This window comes from Cicer arietinum, chromosome 2 (assembly GCF_000331145.2).
Source record: "Cicer arietinum cultivar CDC Frontier isolate Library 1 chromosome 2, Cicar.CDCFrontier_v2.0, whole genome shotgun sequence".
In the NCBI taxonomy this organism is placed as follows: Eukaryota; Viridiplantae; Streptophyta; class Magnoliopsida; order Fabales; family Fabaceae; genus Cicer; species Cicer arietinum.
The window spans coordinates 45,162,414-45,185,585 of NC_021161.2; the positions used below are offsets into that span (position 1 = coordinate 45,162,414).

Consider the following 23,172-nt stretch of genomic DNA (forward strand, 5'->3'; position numbering starts at 1 on the left):
TGATATATGGTTTAAGTAAGTAATTAACTATTATATATTGATTTGGCTTTATGTATAATGTTATTATACTTTTTAGAGGATATAATCAGCACTCATTATTATGTGTTGGTCATTTATTATTGATTAATAAATTATAATTACTCCAATAATATTTGGTTTTGTGTTGTATTTTAACATCATCCTTTTAGTCTTTCCGACCTATCACTTTTAGTCTAAGGTTTTCTCTCTTTGTCTCTATCTTATTTGTTTTTTACAACTATTTTTATAAAATAAATTTTAAAAATTGTAAAACACGTTCCTTCATCAAATGCACGCACACATACGCAAATTCAAAAAAAAATTAAGAAACCTTATCCATATATATTCTTGTTCGTTCTTCGTTTTCTTCTTTTTTGCTTATCTTCGTAGTTGTCGTTGTCTTGTTCTTCTTTGTCGATGTTGTGTTCTTCTTCTTCGTTCATCTTTGTTGACAATTTTGCTTTGATTCTTATTGTGCATCGATCGTGGTTCGTTTCTTCTTACTTTGTTCCTTGTGTATTTTTGGGGGAAAAAATGTCTTCCCATATTGTTTTCCCTCGTTTTATTACTTAATTACATGCCACATATCCTATTCTGATCTCATTTTTTTATTTATTTTTCTTTCCAATTTTAAAGTCCTTACCGTATTGTGTTCTTAATTTTTAAGGAAGTAGGGTAGTATATTTTTAAAAATAATTAAGAATTAAAGGAAGTTGAAATGAAGTCGGTTAGTATATTCCTAAAAATAACAAACAACTAAAGAAAGTTGGAATTAGACATTGAATAATGTGGACATATTTTGATATAGATTCCACCTATAAATTATAAATGACAAAATCAAGGCCCTTGGGATTATGCGAAAATTTGATATTTATTTTGGGATTATAACAAAAATGATACACACCAACTTCTTATCAAACTACCACTTTGACATTTTCTTTCTTTGATCACTGAAATAAAAGAATCATTTTAAAAATTTGATTAACTCCAATAATAATGAAAATCTAGAAATGAAGCTAGCATTAGTAAAATGCTTACTCTCTCATAGATTTTTTCATTTTCTACCATAAATAGATATGCAAGAACTAATCCTAGATAATTTTTCTGTAAAATACTTATGTTTTTTATGAAGACAAAGACCAAGGAAAGTGAGCAAATTGCAAGCTAAAAAAGAAGTCAAAAAATCAAAGTCAACTATGGTCAAATATGCTAGAAGTCTTATAATGTAAAGGTACATGATGCAATCTAATATTCTTATATTTAAAATGCACATGAGAACCTTTCGTTTTATCATTTTCATCAAAAGAATTTTCAAAGTATCAACATGCATGAACAATGTTTGAAAATCAAGTTTTTGACAAAAATCAATGTTGTAGGCGAATACAGACTCAGGTCAGTTGCTAAAACTGAATATTTGTATTCAACTACAAGACAGTGTATTCGAATACGATTACTAAGTCATTAGATGAAACTGAACATCTATATTCAAATAGGAGATAGTGTATTCAAATACGAGTGCTAAGTCAATAGCTAAAACTACACATTTGTATTCGAATACAACAAGGTATAGCTGAATATAAATCCAAGTCAATGGAAAAATTCACTTATCCGTATTCGACTACAAGGTTTCCGTAAGTCAGTAGATGAAACTGAACATCTATATTCGAATATGAGATAGTGTATTCGAATACGAGTGCTACTAAAACTACACATTTGTATTCGACTACAACATGGTGTAGCCGAATACAAAACCAAGTCAATGGCAAGATTCACTGATTTGTAATGTTTTGATTTATTCAAAGTCTTACGTTCATATTTCAAGTACAGATTTTACATCAATCTAAGACTGTTATCGTTGTACATCAATTGTTATATCTTATTGATCTCAGTCAAAATCAGTGTTGCTAAACCATTCAAGTGTTGTAAATAGAGGAAAGTGGTGTACTTTCTTCAAGTGTTGTAAATTGAGGAAAGTCGTATACTTTCTTCAAGTGTTGCTAACTAAGATAGTGATGTGCTATCTTAGGCAATGTGTTAGAAGTTTGTAGCAGTGGTCGTAGGGTGAGACTTGTACTTATTCTAACAATATGAGAAAATCTCTTGTGGTGTGCAAGAGGACTGGATGTACCATTGGTTATAAAGGGAACTAAGATAAATTTATGTATTCTTTATTTTTCTGTCATTTATATTTTTACATACATCAATCCTAAACAGAAAAATAATCCATTAAGTCTCTAAAAATTAGAAAATTTATTTACACCTAATTCACGCCCTTCTTAAGTGTGCCTCTATTCTAACATTTTCATTTATGCATAAATCACTTATATGTCATTGTTGTAATTTTTATTAATGTTTATGCTCATATTGGATAAATTTATGAGTTGTTTAGTAATAACTTTGATTTATATTTATTTATCTTAAAAAAGTACTATTAAATAAAGGACAAATATATTTTGTTTTGCCTCTTACATTTAAGAGAATTCTATTTTATACTTTTGTTGCATAATAGTAAACATGTCTCTATCTATCGATATTGCATCGGATATTTGTATGGATCAAAATGATTTGTTTTTCCAAGTGTTGACAATGTTTTTTTTTTAACTTAATTGTTGTCATAAGTCTATAAATAAAATGATCTATTGTTCATGATTATTAATAATTTTTTATTCATATTCATGGTTATTATTTTATTAATAATAACAATATTATATAACTAGCCAATTTTTATCATCTTTGTTTTCTCTATCTATTTGAAACTCATATTTACTCATCAAATCAAACCAATTTACAAACTAATTAAGAATTTAACATTATTATATAGTAAAAAAAAAGTTTGAAAATTACTCTCACCATAATCTACCTCTTGGATTTTCTAGTAGGATTTTTTTTTAAAAAAAAACTAGAAATTGTATTCTTCAAATATAGAATAATATTAAAATACAATTAATTATTCTTGTTAAGATTAGGTTTCCCTTATTAACCATGAACATTAGATCATTTTATTTTTGGACTTATGAAAACAATTAACCAAAATGAAATCATTTTCAACACTTACAAAAAAAATCATTTTGATCTACATGAACAATAATACTTGTCCGATGTAATAATGATAATTAGAGACATGTTTACTGTTATGCAACAATAGTATAAGATTATTTATTCTTAGTATGAGCCAAAATAGAAGATATTTGTCATTCATTTTATTTTTTTATAAAATATTTTTCATTTATTTAATAGTACTTTTTTGGGATATAAATATAAACCAGCGTTTTTACTAACCAAGAAACATTTATTAACCTCTCTATTTTGGTTTTCATTTTTTCATATAAGTTTTATTGTTTTCATTCTTATTAGCTACTACCACATGCAAAATTTACACTTTTAATAAAAAGTAAAATATATCATCTATGTATAGCTCAAAGTATTTTTGTTTAAATGAGCATGCCGTTCACAAAATGACACGATTGCAGTGTATCATTGTTATTGACATTGAATTTATCCGTAATTTGTTCATTTCTTCATTTAAAAAAACCAATAGTCTGACTATAACTTGAAAAATCCAATATTTTAAAAAACCAATAGTCTCAACAGAATGACACGACTGCAGTGTATCATTATTTTTGTCACATTCTTTTTACTTAATTTTGCAATATTTAAATTAAATTCTCCCAATAAATTGTTCTTCTAATCAATATGAATTTTAATGTAAGTAATCTAGCTAATATATTTACCAAAAAATTAAAAAGTTAATTTTTTACTAAATTAAGCATTAAATAATACAGACATATTTTAATATATATTTCAATCTACGCAGTCAACAATAACAAAAAGAGGTCCCTTGAGATTATGCCAAAATTTGATACAAACCAACAAGTCTTTATCAACTTACCATTTTGAGCACTCTCTTTTATCAATATAAAATTGATTAAAATAAAAAATTGAAACCACAAAATGAGACCGACCTTAGTTGATACCATCTATTTCATGGTTTGTCTATTTTCTACCATATGCGAAAAATAATCCTAAAAATAATCTTAAACATAGAAAACATCACATTATAAAGTTAAAACTACTCAAGTAAAATCAATACATTTCATTATACCATCAAATCATCTAAGAGAAATTATTATCGCACACAATACATATTAATCACAACAAAACAACTACAAGAAAATACAATGTTATGCAATCCCGGTGGACGGACAACTCAAATTGGCCATGTCCTCATAGATCCCCTCAACTCAACTCGAGACACATATACACGACAATCAAGGTAAACGTGTGTTGCATGGTAGCTCCCGACATTTAGAGTGCTACCTCCAAGTCACCTAGAAATTCTCCACTCGATTACCTCCAAGGTCTAACAATCTTGCCTTTAGGCTCAACAGCCGCCACTGTAACACCCTAATTTATTTATATTTTTACATATTTATCCATCTTAGTTATTATCTGAATATATTATTTAATAGTTTATACTATAACCCGTGTATTTAAATTGCTAATTGATCTATCTATGAGGTTTACAATAGTCTCGCATTTTTATAGGTGTTATTTATATTTCTTGTTTTGATAAATTGTAAATATTGTTTTAAATATTATTGTCATTGAAGAAATATATTGTGTTTAATCCAATTATTAGTTAGTCCTTTTAAACTAAATCTAGTGTCAATTCTCGTAATTTGAGTACGTTGCAAGGTGTTTTCATATCCTTCTTATAAAGGTTTTAATTATATATTTTCAAGTTTTAATTATTCTATTAATTTAAATATTAATCGCAAGGCCTTTTGAAAGGATGGCAACACATGTCTAGCCCAAGTACATTTAAATCAAAATTTTCACCTTCCAATTTTGTAGCGACAACATTAAACCTCTTTTTAAAAATACTCCAATTCTTTATTTCCTTTAATTCATTTCCTTTTGTTTACTACCCAATTAAAGCTAACCTAATAAATCCTTCTTTTATATTACAACGCCACCATTTTTCGTTCCCTAATGTCACGTGCTTCCATTTCCTTTTAGTGGAACATTGGTTGCCCCCGGCATAACAATTCAAATCCACATCTTCAAAACATCTAGTGATTTCTTCGCAGATTGGTCTCAACAAATTTCCCTTGCCTTGATTCATGTTGTTAGGTATTTTTATTTGTAACTCAAACCCTAGAATGTTTGTAACATATTACTCATTTATAATATATAAAATCTCTTGTCATTTGCAAGGTTGGACTCTTTTTCTAGCGGTTCATTAGTAAAGACTTTGGAATCATTCACTCCACAATTTTGATTTCATTTAAATTAAGTCACTAATTCCTTCACTTGATCCATATTTGATTCACATTTTTATTTTGGAAGATATTCATTTTAGATTGAACTCGTGATTTTCCTTGAATTGCCGATTCCCATCATCAACTTAGAACTCTAATTTAATAAAAATGGCTGCTTTATTGGGTTTTGAATTTCTCATATTGCCTCATCTTTCGTCTATGACACGTCAAAAACCACATGTATGCAACCCCTTGTTTAAAAATATGATGTATTTCACGGAATCACGCTTCATATTCACATATTCCAAGCCTAGAGTTTTGAGAGTGTTTACTTATAATTATTGCCTTCGTACCTTATTTTCATTTCAGCTTATGGAAATAATCCTCCTAACAAAATGTCATAGCTTGGAGCACAACAATCGATTTTTCATACACGAGTCGTGTTGGTTGATATTTAAATTGTTTGGAATTTTTGCAGCCCAAATCACCTCAATTTATGCGTGTTGCTATTTCACTTGGCCTAGGTATGAGGTGAGAGTGAGTTCGAATTCATGAGTGTAAATTAAGTGAGATGAACGAGAAAGTCGTATCTCCCGTAATTAATTCGGGGCTCGCCACGTAAAGCACTTTGAGTAATAATTGACTAATGAGAAAATTTGAATTTGGGGAGGTTAAAATATGAATTAGAAACTTTATAGGATGTTGTTTGATTTGATTTTGAAGATCGTGTGATAGTTGAATTATTGTAGAGTTATATATTTGATACATTATGTACTTTTTTTATATCCATCCTTGATAGTGATATATGATATAAAATATGATGAATTGTAATTATTTTACTTGCAATTGATGTGGTGCGTGTGAATGATCTAGTAATATTATATGTGAGTGAAAATCCCTTATTGTTGAAGATTTTGTATTATGATGATAAATTCTAAATGTAACGTATGACTATGGAAATCTGCGATGACGATGTGTACTCCTTGACTTATGATGTACCACATTGATGAATATCATAAAATACATATTGTGTTTAATTGAATAGTGATGAACTCGACCCATACCAATGATGGTTCTCTTAAATGAGTGAGTAACCGAGGCCAACGAGGGGAGAAAGTAGACGTTGATAATTTTTGAAGTGGAGATTATTTGGTCATCATATAGGTAGGGTCTGACAAGCCCAGTAATTCTACGGAAGTACAACTGAATGAGTCTGATCGTGGCGGTCTGCTATTGAGCCTTAGGGCAAGATTGTTAGACCTTGGAGGTATTCGTGTGGGGAATTCCTAGGTGACTTGGAGATAGCACTCCAAATGCCGGGAGCTACCATGCAACACACGTTTATCACGACTATTGCATATATGTGTCTCGGGTTGAGTTGAGGGGATCTATGAGGACATGACCAATTTGAATTTTCCGTCCACTTGTGTGGCGGCATAGGATCAAGCCTCCTAAACAAGTACTTCAGAGTTAGAATGATACCAAATAAAGAGGAAGAGTCTAGAGTATAAGAGCATGCATAACATGACTTGATTTGCATGTTTACTTACTTGGTGTTGTGGATTGTATCAGTGTTTTTCCATGATTATTCTTGTTGATTGTTATTTGAAATGATACGGTGTTTAATATATTTTACGTGTGCTTCTCAATTATTTTATACTATTACATATTTTCGAAACTCACCCCCCGTTGCTTGTGTTTAAGGCTTGCTAGAGCGCAATTATTTCAGTTTATCGGTTGGTGATCCACGCTCTGATAGGTGATACTGGGTGGGAGTATTTTATCATTTTTTTTAAGTTATGAACTAACATAGATTTTTGTAAATTCGATCTATTGTGTTATTTTATCTTTCATTCGGAGGTAGAAATTAATCGTCTCTAAATTTATAACGTGTTTTTATGCTAGAACTATTTATTTAATAAACCTCAACTGTATTCGATATTAAAGAATTTTGTATTGAAAATTTTTATGCAAGCATTTTGTGTAAGGGTGAATATGACGCCAGAAACCTTATAGTTTAAAAGAATTTTTTTTATACTGTATGTTGGAACCGTTGCGAATCTCTTTCAAAACAAGTGCAGTTGACTTTTTATTTCAATTTGGGTATAGGATTTATAGCCCCAGGTTCTTAGAGTTTTTAGTTGTGCGAGAATTGCAACGACGTTGAAGATGCGACATAGCGATGATTTTGGATTGATAATTGGAAGCAGTCAGTCTTGATGCCACTCGTGGATCCTCAGTATCCAGTCACCCTTAGTTAGATTAATGATCAAATTTGAGTTTTATTTAAGAATCTTATTTATTCTCCCTTTCTTATTGCAATGTTGTTGTCGCAATGGAATTTATGTATTTAAAACAATTATAATTCTTTTAGTCAACGTGGATTGTTCGATTATAAGTTTGTTGTATCGAAACCATTTTATATAAAGAAACAATGATTCTAATCGTCAGTTTTGGAAAAGAATTTTACAACTAAATATTTTATTCTGATTTAAATAATAGTATTATTATGAATATTTTATCTTAATATATTAAGTTGTTTTTAAAAAAAAATGCACTATCGCTGTAAAAAATTGGGGTGTTACAAATGACATCCCTAATGAAATGAAGCATGTATATATGCTTGATTCTTTCATGATACATTTGATTTTTACTCAAATGAATGGCACTTTGGCTGTTTCAACTTTTGCAAACAGACTCTTGTTTAACACCAACTTCAGTGATCATTCATCTTAGCCAAATTCCTTTCTTCAGAACTTCAGTATGAGCAACATATTCTGCTTTTGTTGTTGATAACACCACTATGTATTGAAGATTAGCTTTCCAACTGATTGTGTTGTTAAACACTGTGAACACATATATGGTTTTAATGGTTCTGAACTTTTGATGTACTCCAAACACATGCTTTGAGTTCCCTTTAGGTACCTTAGAATCCATTTGACAACTTGCCAATGGCTCATTCCTGGATTCATAAACCTGCTTGTGACACTTACAACATGAGAATTATGTGGCCTTGAGCAAACCATGGCATACATGATACTCCTTGTGGTACTTGCATATGGTATATTCTTCATGTCTTTTGCTTCTTGGTTTGTGTTTGGTGACATGGCTGAAGAAAGTTTGAAGTGAGCTGCTAGTGAAGGATTGAATGCCTTCGATTCACTCATATTGAATCTATTTAGAACCTTTCCTGACGTAGCTCTCTTGGGAAATTATAATTTTTCCTTGTTCTCTAATTCTTATGATTTCCATTCCTAGGATCTTCTTGGTTGGCCCCAAGTCTTTCATCTCAAATTCTTTCTTCAATTGGCTCTTTAATTTTTCTATTTCTATCATACTTTTAGTTGCTATTAGTATGTCATCCACATATAGCAACAAGTAAATGTAGGTTGTTGATGATACTTATTTGTAATATACACAACTATCAAAATTAATTCTAGCATAACTTTGATTAATCATGAATGAATCAAATCTCAAATACCATTGTCTTGGTGATTGCTTTAGCCCATAGAGTGGTCTCTTTAGCAAGCAGACCCAATCCTCCTTTCCTTGAGTCCTAAAGCAATTTGGGTTGTTGCATTAAGATTGTTTCATTCAAATCACCATAGAGAAATGTTGTTTTGATATCCATCTGCTCTAACTCCATGTCAAAGTGTGCTACCATGGCTAGAATTATCCTTATAGATGCATACTTGACTACGAGAGAAAACATTTCATTGTAGTCTACAACTTTCCTTTGAGTGAATTCCTTTGCTACTAGCTTTGTTTTAACCTTGGTGGTTCAACTCCTGGAATTCCCTATTTCCTCTTAAAGATCCACTTGTTACCTACAATTTTGGAGTTGGCTAGATTAGGTATGGGTTCCCAAGTGTTGTTCTTCAATAGGGATTTCAGCTCCTCAATCATAGCTTAAATCCATTTGTCTTTGTCTTAATACCTAACAGCTTCATTTTAGTTCTTAGGATCTTTTTGTATGATCTCTTCAGCAGCATGTAATGCATAGTTGATCATGTCTGCATAACCATATCTTTGAGTGGGTTTTGATGTCCTTATATCTCTATCCCTGATAAGGTTATAATCATCCAATTTCTGTTATGGAAACATAACATGTTCTACTAGGTTTGCATCAATCTTGTATTGTTAAGCCTGTTGTTGTTCTAAAACTAAGAACGTTCTTGGTTTTTGTTGATCTTTCTCCTTTTCTGCAGCTTGCTCCACCTCAAGATCAAACCTTTCAACTTTAGTTTGATATGAATTTTCATTAGCATCCTTGGTTAAGGACTTGTATAGGTCATCCCTATGAAATTTAATATCTCTATTGTTGATACATTTCCTACTTTCAGGATACCATATCCTATAACCTTTTACACCACTTGGATATCCAACAAAGTACCATTTCTTGGCTCGATGAACTAGTTTTCCTTCATTTACATGAGAGTATGCAGCACACCAAAATACCTTAAGATAATTGTAAATAGTAGCATGTCCAGTCCACATCTCTTGAGGAGTTTTGAGTTCAATTGTCGTTTAAGGACTCAAATTTATCAAATAACATGTTGTATGGACAACTTCTCCCCAAAATTGTGCAGGCTTTCCTACATTAGACATGATGCATCTCATTCTTTCAAGCAGGGTTTTGTTCATCCTTTCAACAAGGCCATTTTGCAGAGGTGTGTGTCTTACTATTCTATGCTTGTTCATGGCATGAGTTTTGCAAAAACTAGTGAACTTTTCACTACATAATTCAACACTATTGTCTGTCCTTAAGGTCTTAATCCTCTTATCAGTTGTGTTTTCAACCATAGATTTCCAATCTTTAAAGGCTTTGAATGCTTCATCCTTACTTTTCAACAAAAAATCCATACTTTTCTTCTATAATCATCAAGAAATGTAATGAAGTACTTGTAACCTCAATGTGAAGCGATCTTTGCAGGGCTCCATAGATCGCTGTAAACATATTCCATAATTCCTTTTGAGAAATGTTTCCCTGTAGAGAACTTGACCATATGCATATTTCCATAAACATAGTGCTCACAAAATTCAAGCTCATTAATCTTATCCCCGCCTAACATTCCTTGTCTGTCTAGAACTTGCATTCCTTTTAGACTTACATTTCCCAGCCTTTGATGCCACATGTTGGCTTTGCTTGATGCTTGGACAGCCACTGCTGTCATTCTTGTCATTGTTGGACCATTGAGAAGATAGATGTCATGATCCCTTGTTCCATTCATGATTACCAACGATCCTTTATTGATTTTTAGAGTACCTTTCTTTCCTTTGTATGAACAACCAGCTTCTTCTAGCATTCCTAGAGAAATTAAGTTCCTCTCCAGCTTTGGAACATGTCTAACATTTGACAATATCTTCATGGTTCCATCTTCCAGCTTCAGCTTGATTGAACCAATTCCAACTATCTTGCAGGATGATTTGTTCCCTATAATCACCTTGCTTCCATCAGTTTCTTAGTAGTCAAGAATCCAATCTCTATTCGAGGTCATGTGAAATGAACACCGTGAGTCAAGCCCTCAGTCATCATCCATGATTTCAGTTGAATTTTCCGTAAGAACTTATGTGCTATCATATCCTTAAGAGGCTATAGATGCATTTCCATAATCATCATCACTATTTGATCATTTCTTTCCTTTCCAATATGGGAATTCTTTCTTGAAATGCCTTTCTGTAAGACCCATAATTTTAAAGTGTACTTTATGTATCTTTGTGTATTTTGGATATTGGCTCGGAGACTTTTTAGCCAAAGTTATTATTAATTTGGAGTTTAAATGATCAAAAGATATTTTGATGCCGATTAGAATTACTCGTCGATGAATAGATTAAATTAACTGCGGTGAATCTTTTACGAAGAATTTAATGTGTTACGGGTGAAATGGTAATTTTAATAAATATTTAGATATTTGTTAATTATAATTAATATATATTTATATATATATGGTTGTTTGGAGGGAAAAAGAAAGGAAATAAAAAGGAAAGAAATTAGAAGGAAGGAAAAGGAAAAGAAAAGGATATAAAAAAGAAAGAAGGAAAAAGGAAGAAAGGAAAAACAAAGGAAAGAAAAAGAAAGGAGAGAAAACCAGATTTTTCCATCTTCCTCTCCCTGCGCGCGCGCGACCCGTTCTCCCTCCCTCCTCCATTTTCGTTTTTCTTTGCTTCCTTTCTTCAAGATTAGAAACCCAAGGCTTGGTGGGTGATAGGATAAGGATTTCTTAACTTCACTCTCTCTCGTTGATTTGAAAACGAAAACGGCGTTAGGGATTTTAAAACCGCCAAACACAAACCTCCCCGTTTCATCTAGATCTAAGCTTCGTTTCGCGAAGAGTTAGAAGAGAAAGTTGCTCACTACCACGCTACGGTGCTAGGGGACAAATTTGGAGGCGACGTTGCGAGCGAAGATTTTACCGGACTTACTCGCGGCACCGGAAACGCACATTAAAGCTAACGTTAAGGTAAGGGCTCCTTCCAAACTTCTAGTTTGCATTTAGGGACTTATCTGTTATTGTGTGGAAAGGTTTTTGTTGGGGTTTGAGTACTGATTTGGGGGAAAATGGATCTAAGACTTTATGGGTAAAATCTTAGAGTTAGGTTTTGGTTATATTTGATGGATGTTTCGTGGAAAATGAACTTAACTCATTTGTGTATGATTATGGGTAAATGAAATTTGATGTGTTTGAGTGTTATGTTGTGTTGATTTGTGTTCGTCGTATTTGACGTGGTCTAAGTTAATACCGATGAAATTTGATGTATTTTGGTGTGGATTGTGAATTGAATTTGATAATATGTTTTGAGTTGGTTTTGTTGTGAAATTTGAAAACCATTAGAGTTAAACGAGTATTAAAAATGAGGAATCTTTTAATATCTCGGTTTACTTAATGTTGTTTTGGAAAATCGTTTAAGTTAAACGAGTATTAAGAATGGGGAATCTCTTAATATTTTTGTTTGCTTAATGTTTGTTGTGAAAATCGTTTAAGTCAAATGAGTATTAAAAATGGGGAATCTTTTAATATCTGCATTTGCTTAACGATTGTTGTGGATGAAGTCTGTGTATGCTCATGCATTTCATTTTGGTAAATTGTGCTGACCCGTGATAGGTGGCACCTCGGTAAACAGTACTGACCCGTGATAGGTGGTACGTTTACGGTTTACGTTTAGTAAGTTGTGCTGACCCGTGATAGGTGGCACATCGGTAAACTGTATTGGCCTGTGATAGGCGGTACGTTTACGACTTACGCTTTTTCATTTAGTAAATCGTGCTGACCCGTGATAGGTGGCACCTCGGTAAACAGTACTGACCCGTGATAGGTGGTACGTTTATGATTTACGCTTTTTAGTAAATCGTGCTGACCCGTGATAAGTGGCACCTCGGTAATTGGTACTTTGGCCTGCGATAGGCGGTACAATTATGATTTACGGCCCTTCGAGGAGGGTTTTGGTTTGGAATTCCGAGTCCATGCATTTTGGCATATACGCATTGCATTAGGGTGCTTGGAACACGAGTCGTGTTTGAATCAAGTTTATGATTGAGTGGTTTGAATAGGAATTGTCGTGGTAATTGTGTTGGAATTGCTAAGTGTTATGTATTGATTATCGTGTGTGAGTACGATGGATTGTAAAACTATTTCGAAAACCAATTCGTCGTAGTGATTGTGTGGGAATTGCTAAGTGTTAAGTTTTGCAGTTATGTGTGAGTGTGATTGAATTAGTTTAAGTATTTTTGGAAGAATAAGCAGGGAGATCGATTTGCCAATCGATTGTATAAATATGTCTTTCAAAATCTTTTAAGAAATCGATTTGGAAATCGATTGGCCTTAAGTCAGGAACTCAGCAAAACTGTCAAAATCGATTTGGCAATCGATTTGGTGAAACAGGAACTCAGCAAAACTGACAAAATTGATTTGGCAATCGATTTGGCCACATAGGAACTCAGCAAAAGCTGACCAAATCGATTTGGCAATCGATTGGCTCAGTAGAAATCCTTATTTTGAGTTAGATAATCGATTGCTCAATTGATTTATCAATGCTTTGGTCAATTATGTATTACTTGATGTTTTGAGAACTTCATTTTGATTTCATTTTTAATTGGCAAGCATTACATGAACTTTTAGCATATGAGAAATCCTTTTAGCATTACACCCTCGCTTTGAAAATCGGGGTGTTACACCTTCTTTCTTGCATATGAAACCTTTCATTTTAGACTTGTCATTTTCTTTATTATTGAATCAATTACCACTGTTTTCTTCTTTCCCGTCTGACTTCCTCTTCAATTCTTTGGAGATTAGTGCAACTTGTACTTCTTCTAATAACAAAGAATCTCTACAATAAAGAAGTGCATCACACAAATTTTCAAGAGAGTTGGTAATGAATTTACCAACAACAGGGCCTGATCCTCATCATCCAATTTTACATCAATATTTTCAAGATATAATACAATCTTAATAAACTCATCCATATGATCTTCAATTGACCTCACATGTTGCATCTTAAAAGTATATATGTTTTGTTTTAAGTACAAACGACTCCTAATGATTTTGTCATGTACAAAGATTTTAATTTAAGCCAAATACCTTACGTAGAGTTCTCCTTTGACACATCCCTCAAAACCTTGTCTCTAAGACTCAAGATTAAAGCACTATGAGCCTTTTTCATGATATCCTTCTTCTTCTTTCTCTCCTCGTAGTACTTCCGGCAAACCTTGATTAACCAGCAATGCTTTCATATTGAGAGGCCACAACCCAAAATCATTCTTTCCATCGAATTTTTCAAGTACATACTTTGTTGATGCCATATTTTCTTTGAATCAAATTATCTCGTGCTCTTGATACCAGTTGTTGTTAAAAAATAGAGATCAATCGGGAAATAAACCAAAAATGTTCTTCGTTTCAGATCAGAGATTGATTGAAAATAAAATGGAGATTGATCAATAACTAAACTAATAATATTATTGGTTTCTGAAAAAATGCAGAATGATCAGACTGTAAAACAGATAACATTCTCCTTTTTCTGCCAAACACAATTTAAGCCTTTCAATTCTAAAATGAATACACACAATTATTAACTCAGTTCATAGGTGAACTCTTACTTCTGGGGGACTGAATCCGACTTGAATTATCACTATTATGAGATAAAAATGTTTAGAACTTTCTTGAAGTTTTCTGCTGCTAGTTTTTCTGCACAATTAAAAAACTGCAGCTTGCTTCTATTTTGTTCTCTCTATTTTTCTTCACTTGTTTTGGCTTATATACGAGTTGCTTACGATGTATTGAGTAAGAAACAAAGTAGTTACAACTAACTAACTGAAAACTAACCACCCGAAACTAACTCTATCTCCAAAGTCTTCTAATTGAGCACCACATATTACAGTACTCTCAAACACCTGAAAGCAAAGTGCCTTTCTTTGTTTTTTTGTCAGAATTATCTCCGAATTTTTCTTTCATCTCTCAATTGACTATGTTTTGGATAATCTCTATGTGTGTGTATCTATGTATCATTGTTATTTACTAGTTTGGTCATAATTCCATCTTGATGAACACAAGTTGTATACCTTATTCTTATTATATTTCTACTTTTCTCCATATTTTGATCAAATTAGGTCCTTATTGTTATTGAGTTAGTCACGTCTGAAGGTACTCATTGCAAGTTCTACTTGCTTGAATCCGTTGGCTTTGTGTCTAATTAAATTACTCTGTATATAGTATTCATTAATTTTTTGTAGTTGTGAGTTTTCATCTCTATTGGATCTATAATCTTTTCACTCTATGCTTTATTGGTTTATGCTGTTTGAATGGTTGAATTAGATTTGTTTTGAATGTTTGTGTTTGATTTATTTTTGGTTGGTTTATATGGTTGAGTATATTTTTGTTAGTTGATTTAACTTCCTATCTAATATTTTATTTTGGCCCAGTTAAGCTTCACATAAAGTAAAGACGTCATATGGTCTTCACTATTACAAATTCTATTTTTGTTCTTCATCTTTTTTACAAGAATTGTTTTGTGCATTTGAGTGTGGCAAAAACCTTTACTCTAATTTCAATTATTTTGCTTGTAGTCTATGTTTTTTAGTCTATGTTTTATGTCTCTTTTTGCAATATTATATGTAACTCTAACTATATATTATGAGCAAGATCACGATTTAGAGAACATTTAGGAGATCTATTTCCTACTTTTAATTTTTTAAACAAGTGTACAATATATCTATTGTCAAAAGAGTACAATTTATTTCATAATAATATAAAACTAGATGTATATCCGCGTGTTGCGTGAGTTAATATGCGAAATTAATCTTTTTTTTAGAGTTAAAAGTGTTAATTTTGAGTAAAAATTATTTTATTAATTAATATGTTGTAAAATATCGACACGTTAGAGGTTGAGTTAGGAGATAAAAAAATTATTTTGATATTGTAGAACTAAGAGTTAGTGAAAGAATTAATTATTTGTTAGCGTATATTACTAAGAGATCGAAAAGTTCAAAATTGTGAAAATTGTCTACAAATATCCAAATGACAATTGATGCTCGAAAACATTAAAAGTTTAAGAAAATTGTGTTATGACAATGAAATATATTGCAGAATCATAATTAAGTTGTCTATGATTGTATAAATTATAGCAATCTTACTTCCATTGATATATATTTAATACTATTATATAAGTTTTAAATTTCAGTTCATTATATTAAGACCCAACTTCCATTAAGACCCATGTCAAAATTACTCAACTTCTGTCAAGTTTCAAAATTGCTCGACTTCCGACAAGATCCAAGTCAATGACAGTAGTCTTGAGATGATTTATATCCAGGGCGGCATGAATGCGAAGCCATTAGTGGTGGGAAACGTTCATACTTCATAGAGATGAAGAAAATGTTGTAAAAGAAGGAGAGTATCGGTTGATTGAGGGAAAACAAGCTTGAATGTTATTGTTGGATACTATTATAACTTATTATGGCAATCATGTGGGGACTGCAATGACAAATGATTTAGGTGAGAAGCTACCCTTAAATTATGATAAAGTCTTTATTTAAAATTTCATCATCCAACTGTTATCTTCTTGCTTAAAGAAGAAAATAGGGTTGTCAAGAATTTTTTTCTTCACATCATGTTGTTATAAGCAATACAACCATTTATAGTCACCTAATTAATGACTCAATCATTGCTTTCTAAATATAATATATAAATTGTTAGGTTGTCCATTAGTTGAACTTATTCTTTCTATTGTTGTTGCTCGCCATCACTTAATGATTATTTAATCAAGAAAGTGTATTTGTTGTGATGAGTGGATGATAATTCCCTACCATTGTCATGCCAACAAAAAAGAGCAGTTCTGATAACAATTGAAATTGTTTAAATTTTTTTTTGTATATTGATGGCTAATATTCTACCATTTTATTTTTTCTATTTAATTTTAAAAGAGTTGGAAGACTGATGAGTTGGATTATTAATTAAGCATCTTAATAGTGAGTTGGATTATTTACTACTATTATTTGTGTGGAAATATGCTTCAAATCAGTAACAACTTGGAGTTAATTATAACTGAATTTAGTTATGACAATGTTAGTTATAATTAGTTAAGAAATTTGTCTTTAAATACTATAACTATAAATGTAGTTGGTGTGTTGTTGTTGCAAGTAGTGATTGCTAATTGAGAGAGAGGGATATGCAGTTTAGACTCATAGGAAATTAGAAAATAGATTAAGAGAAAAAGACAGATTGTGAAAAACAAAGACTAGTGAAGACTAAGTGAACAATCTTGATATGGCTTAATCTTGTAAAGTTCAAATCTCAATAGTGGATTGTTTTGTTTGCCTGTCTCTGACGTAGGTCTCGTCAATTGAGGCTGAACATGAAAATTTGAGTATTATTCTTCTCTTATCTTTCTTCATTTGGATTTTACTTTGATTTGAGAACTGGTTTTCAAAACTGCAGAAAGGAGAACATTAAACATTTTTTATTTTCAGCAACATTCTCCGTTTTCTGCATTTTTCAGTAAACATTCTCCGTTTTAATTTATGAATTTGCAATTGTTAGTTTTCTATTTTGTTGGTTAACTCTTGTTCCAGATCCCAATATTGTTATAACAATTTGATTACTTTTGAATATGTCAATATGCATTATATTTTTAAGATAGTAATTTATTTCATCTAGCACATGAAATTATCCATATTATAAAAGATACTTCAACATATTTAAAGGTATGATGTTGATATTTAAACTAATAAAAGAATAAAACCTCAAATTGGTTCAAAAAATTGAAAATAGTACAAATTTGAATATTATTGGACGTTATTTTGGAAAAAAAACGCATAAATCAAATCAAATTTTAAATTCTTTTTAAAATGAACCGAATCAAACCAAACCGCACACACACACAGTTTAATATATTTTTATATTTGTATAAGTATGATAAATTGCATGTATATATTATTTGTTGGTTTTTATTTATTTATTTTTATTTCATATATATTGTAAGCATAATCAATTATTGTTATTCCATCATATTAAATATCATGTTATATTTTGCATCAAAGTTATTACTATTTTACTATGTATAACAAAAATTAGGAAAAAATTGTATCATATTTTTTATATTAAATTATTAGGCTTGCGACGGTTTGAAATGTCCCAAAATAAATATAACGACGGTTGATGACCGTCCCAATTTTTTAAGAACAAATAAATTTAAGTATGTTTAATGAAGGTTCTAACTGTCCCAAAATGTGTGTTGAGGCGATCAAAAACTGTCACAAATATTGCCGACAGTTGCAACGATGATTTTTTGAACCGTCCCAAATTGCCATCGCGATGACGAATCTGCGACAGTTGAAGAACCATCGCAATCATCCATTTACAACTGTTATAACCGTCACATGTGTCCTTTACAACTGCTACAAATCAATTTTTTGTTGTAGTGCTTGTCTTATCATAAACTTACTTTTTGGCTTAAGGGTAACCATTTCGAAAGACTAGTATGACATGTAATGTAATACCCTAAATTTTATAATAAACTATTTTATTAATGAAATATTATTTTAAATAATTAATTTGGTGTTAATATTATTTTAAAATACATGTTGATAAATTTCGTAATTAGTTTTTGTTATATGGATGCTTTAGATGATGTGCTACTTTTATATATATTGGACTAAATAAGTAATCTAAATAACAAATATTATATTTTATATATTTTCAAAATAATATTTTATTATAATATTTTAAAAAATAAGATTTTTAGCAATTTAACGTGTATATGCGCGTACGTAGTTAATGTGATATTTTATAAAGCGTTTGATTGATGTTAAGTGTGCACGTAGTTATATTCCAATTATTTATAACAAATTTCTATTTTTAGTAATTATTTTATAAATAATTATCTTGAGACAATAGTAATATTGTATTTGATTTTCTTGATTTTTATATACTTGTTATGACATTGTTATTTTATATTTATTTATTTTGAATTAGTAATTAACATAAAATGTTGATTTATATTTATTTATTTTATAATTTCAAATAATTTCTAACGATGGTAGTAATTTAATGTAAGTATTTAAAAAAATAAGTATAATTATAGTGATTAATTTGAATATGAGAGTTTTGGTTATTAATATATTTTAAAAGACTAATTATTTTATTTTATAAAATATTAATAATATTTTATTAATGAAATTGTGTTTTAAAAAAAAATAATAATAATAATAGTCAAACATAAAAAGAGACTAATGGGCTTGAGCCATGTGTATAAAGGATATCCTAATTGTGATAATAAAATAAAAGATTAAGAAAAGGAGCATCTAGCCGCCGTAAAACCAACCAAGAGCAAACCAACAAAAACCCTATCGTTTGACATCGGTAATCGATAACTGTTCTAGAAAACTTTCTCCATTTTTGCCCAAAATTGAGTATGTTGTTTCATTCATTTAGCTAGTCAATTAAACACAGTTTTCCAAATTTTTAACAACCCTGAGTTCTCTCTAAAATACACGACTTTTCCGTTTGTAGAATTCGTTATTTTTCCTCGTTCTTCTTCACTGTAATTCCGATTTGAGTGAAACCAATGTCAAACCGATCGTGTGAAAAATGGCTATATTACCCACTGACTTGTGTTCTGATTTATGGTAATTTTCCTTGACCAAATTCCGAATTTAGTTTTTAGTGTATTTTCTCATAATTTATTTTTGACGTTTACCCATAAACTGTCGAGTTAGATCGATTGAAGGACAAAGAGTCAATGAAATAAGACTATTTGCTTGTGAGTATAATATATTGTGAGATGAACGAGAAAACCGTATTTTCCGACTATTCATCTGGGATTTGCTACGTACGGCAGTAGCCCTTGAGAGATAAATTAATTAATGTGCAAATGTAGAAATTGTGAGAATAAAATATGGAATAGAAATATTTATAAGGTGTTGATTGTTTTAATTTCGTTAAATGTGTGCTATTTGGTATTGTTGTGATATTGAGTGTCGAATAATTTTTATGTATATGTTTGATTCGACAGGTTTATGTGATGTGATAATAAAAAGTGAATTCATTTTGTTAAGTTTATGTGATTATGATGATGTATAATTAATAATAATGATGTTACAAAATTTGTGACAAGTCTATGTGATGATGTATGATTGATGATAGTGATTCTATAAAATTGTGATGAGTTTATGTGATGAGATATGATTAATGATAATGATGTTGTGAATTTGTGATGAGAATATTGAAGTAACCTCATAGTTGGTGAAATAATTGTTATTTCAATTTGTGTTTGAGATGACAGTCTTAATGGAGTATCATAGGCCAACGAGGGGAGAAAATAAATAGAGAATTTGTGAAGTGAAGATTATTTTGTCATCATATAGTTAGGACCTGACAAGCTTAGTGATTCCGGGAAGTACAACTGAATGAGCCTGATCGTGGTGGTCTACTATTGAGCCTTAAGACAAGATTATTAGACATTGGAGGTATTCGGGTGGGGAATTCCTAGGTGATTTGAAGGTAACACTCCAAACGTCGAGAGCTACCATGCAACACACGTTTACCTCGACTATCGCGTATATGTGTCTCGAGAAGAGTTGAGGGGATCTATGAGGACAGGGACAATTCGAATTGTCCGCCCACCTGTATAGTATCAAGTCTCCTAACTAAGTATTTCATAGTTAGAATGATACCATATTGTGAAGTAGAGTCTAAGCTCATGCATAACATTGCATTTCCTTGTGCTCGTTTTGTTGTGATTGATGTGTTTCAAAAGCAATAATAATTTTCTTAGATGATTTGATGTTATAGTAAAATGAATTGATTTTCCTTAAGTGATTTTCACTTTATAATGTTATGTTTTTCCTTGAAGAATGTTTGTGTAATGCTGCGATTTATTTATGATTAATTGCATGTTCTCCTTACTTATATTATACTATTAACATGATTTCAAAACTCACATCCTTCGTTGTTTGTGATTGACTAGCTTGGTCATGCGTTTGCGAAATCGCAGTGGTTACAGGTTAATGAGTCTTGAAGTTCAAGTTTGGGAGGAACTCCGCTCTAATATGCGATACCGGGAATAAGGTTTGTAATGTGTATTTTACTAATTTAATTTGAAACGACTTTTTGTATGAACAGTATTGGTAAGTTTTTAGAAACGAGATTGCACTATTTTATAGGAGTAAAGAAGTTTAAAGTGTTCCTTTTAATTTTTGAGAAACGAGATATCCTAAATTAAAACTAAAATTTTTTATTTTCTTGGAAACAAATTTTTATTTATCCGCTACCAATTTTATAAAAATATGATATATATTATTTTGGGATTTTGGGTGTCACATGTAACATATTTAAATATCTATTTTTTTTTAAATATATATAAAAGCGTTTGCAAACGTATAATTTAAGACATCTCTAAATATACTAATTAGTTAACATACAAACGAGATTGAATTCTATTTTTTGGTCTAAAGTGGCCTTTTGAGAATCATGAATTAAATGACATTTTATTGAATTTTTATTTTATATTAATAGATTTAAATATTTCAAATATTAATGTAGGTTGAAATGCTTAAATTACGTACACGAAAAAATTTATTTAAAAAACATAAAAATCTAATATAAAATAATAGTAATAGAAAATGCTATTTATTCTTCAAATTTTATTACCGTCAAATTTAACTAATTTATTGTAGCATTATCTACTAAAATTCAAATTGCAACCTAAACATTTCCAATCAAATAATCTGATATAACAAATAGAATAAAAGCAACATCGTGAACAACTTTAGCATACTTCGGGAGTAAAGATTTATCCGGGTAAGGTGTGTCAGTTGGATATTCTCCATTAATACAAGAGTCATAATCTATCAAGATAGATAATACCTTCTCGTTCATTCCACCGTAATCTCCATCCTTCATCGTGCTTTCAATTCTTTTAATATCACCAGCAGCACCATTCGGTTCCCCAAAAAGGTTGACACATTTTATGTAATGGGATTTTGCTTCAAGATCTTTATAATATTGATGAATTAGAGTGTTGATAAGTGTGACTGTGTTGTTCACTTCAGTATATAATACATCAATGGTGTATTGGGCAAGGATAAGTAGATCTGCACCTTGTTTTGATTTGAGTAGAGTTATGCAAAGTGAAGTGTTAACTTCTTCATGTTTGCAAATAGTGTCAATATCTACAACTTTCATAGCATACGAAGATGCAACACATAAAACTAACACCACAAGAGAAATGTAACGACTCATATTGTATAATTGATTTATTTTTAATTAATGATATTAATTGTTTGTTTTTACTCCTTAGTGGCATTATATAGTTAATGATTAACTTTTTTAAATTTAAATTAGTTAATAAAATTCATTTTGTTGAATTCAAATTGTCTATTTAAGTATGTTAATAATGGTTTGGACTATGTAATTTTGATTGATCAAAATGTAATTAGTTAACTTGATTGATTTGTTTGACCAAAATTGGCTAATAAAGTATCTTAATAATGATTCGGAATAATAATAATAAATAAATAAATATACAGTGAGGATAGTTGTGGATAACCATTGCGGAAAGGGTGACTTTTTATATTTTGATTGGTATCTGGCCATCAAATTTGTATAACAATATTAAAAAATAAAACCTCATACTATTGTTATCATATATATATATATATATATATATATTTTATTTATCTACTATTATTGTATTCTTCTATCTTCATTTTATAATTTATTACCACGTTCATGATACACGGTGCATAAACATTTATAATTGGAACATAAATTTACCATCAAAATCCATTCAAACAAAATGAATTTCAACAAAAATATTATTTACCACTAGAATGCGGTTTTGCATTTATTATATAATATATAATATGAAATAAGGATACTTTTAGAATTAGATGTGTTATTATGTTTGACCTACATTGATGTCTAACATTTTCTCGCCAACTCACACTAATGTCTAATAATTTTTTTTCTTTCCATTTGCTCAATATACCATTATATTGCGGTAAGGATTGTTGGGGTTAACCATGTCAGCAAGGTAACATTTGATAGTTTAATTTGTATCTTCTCATAAATTCGTGTTATGATTCAATTTTGAGGAAAGTAGAACAAGAGAATCACCGGCAATACATTGTACTAAATTTTATAAGCAACAATACAATTTACTTTAAAGAAAGCTAAGAAGGCTAAGGGAGAGAGAGAGTGATTTCATCATCCATTCATTTACTCCTATGATGTCAATTCCATGGTCTATTTAATAAAGTCCTTGGAATATTTTCTATTAGGGAAGTTCTCTCTCATGCTCCTCCTAATTTCCTTGATGGATGGATCTTGTGTCAAGTGTCTTTGCTCATGTGCTACCGTTGTGGTTTTATTGTTATTTTCCTTATTCATAACATTACCCCATC

The 23,172-nt window shown here is 30.6% G+C and overlaps 1 protein-coding gene across 1 annotated transcript; it reads right to left on the reverse strand.

Moving 5' to 3' along the window:
• Nucleotides 1-21,472: 21,472 nt before the first annotated feature.
• Nucleotides 21,473-22,009, reverse strand: LOC140919460 (pectinesterase inhibitor 1-like). The gene has a single exon (XM_073365480.1). The coding sequence runs from the start codon at nucleotides 22,007-22,009 to the stop codon at nucleotides 21,473-21,475; it is 537 nt and encodes a 178-aa protein (XP_073221581.1).
• Between the last annotated feature and the right edge of the window lie 1,163 nt (nucleotides 22,010-23,172).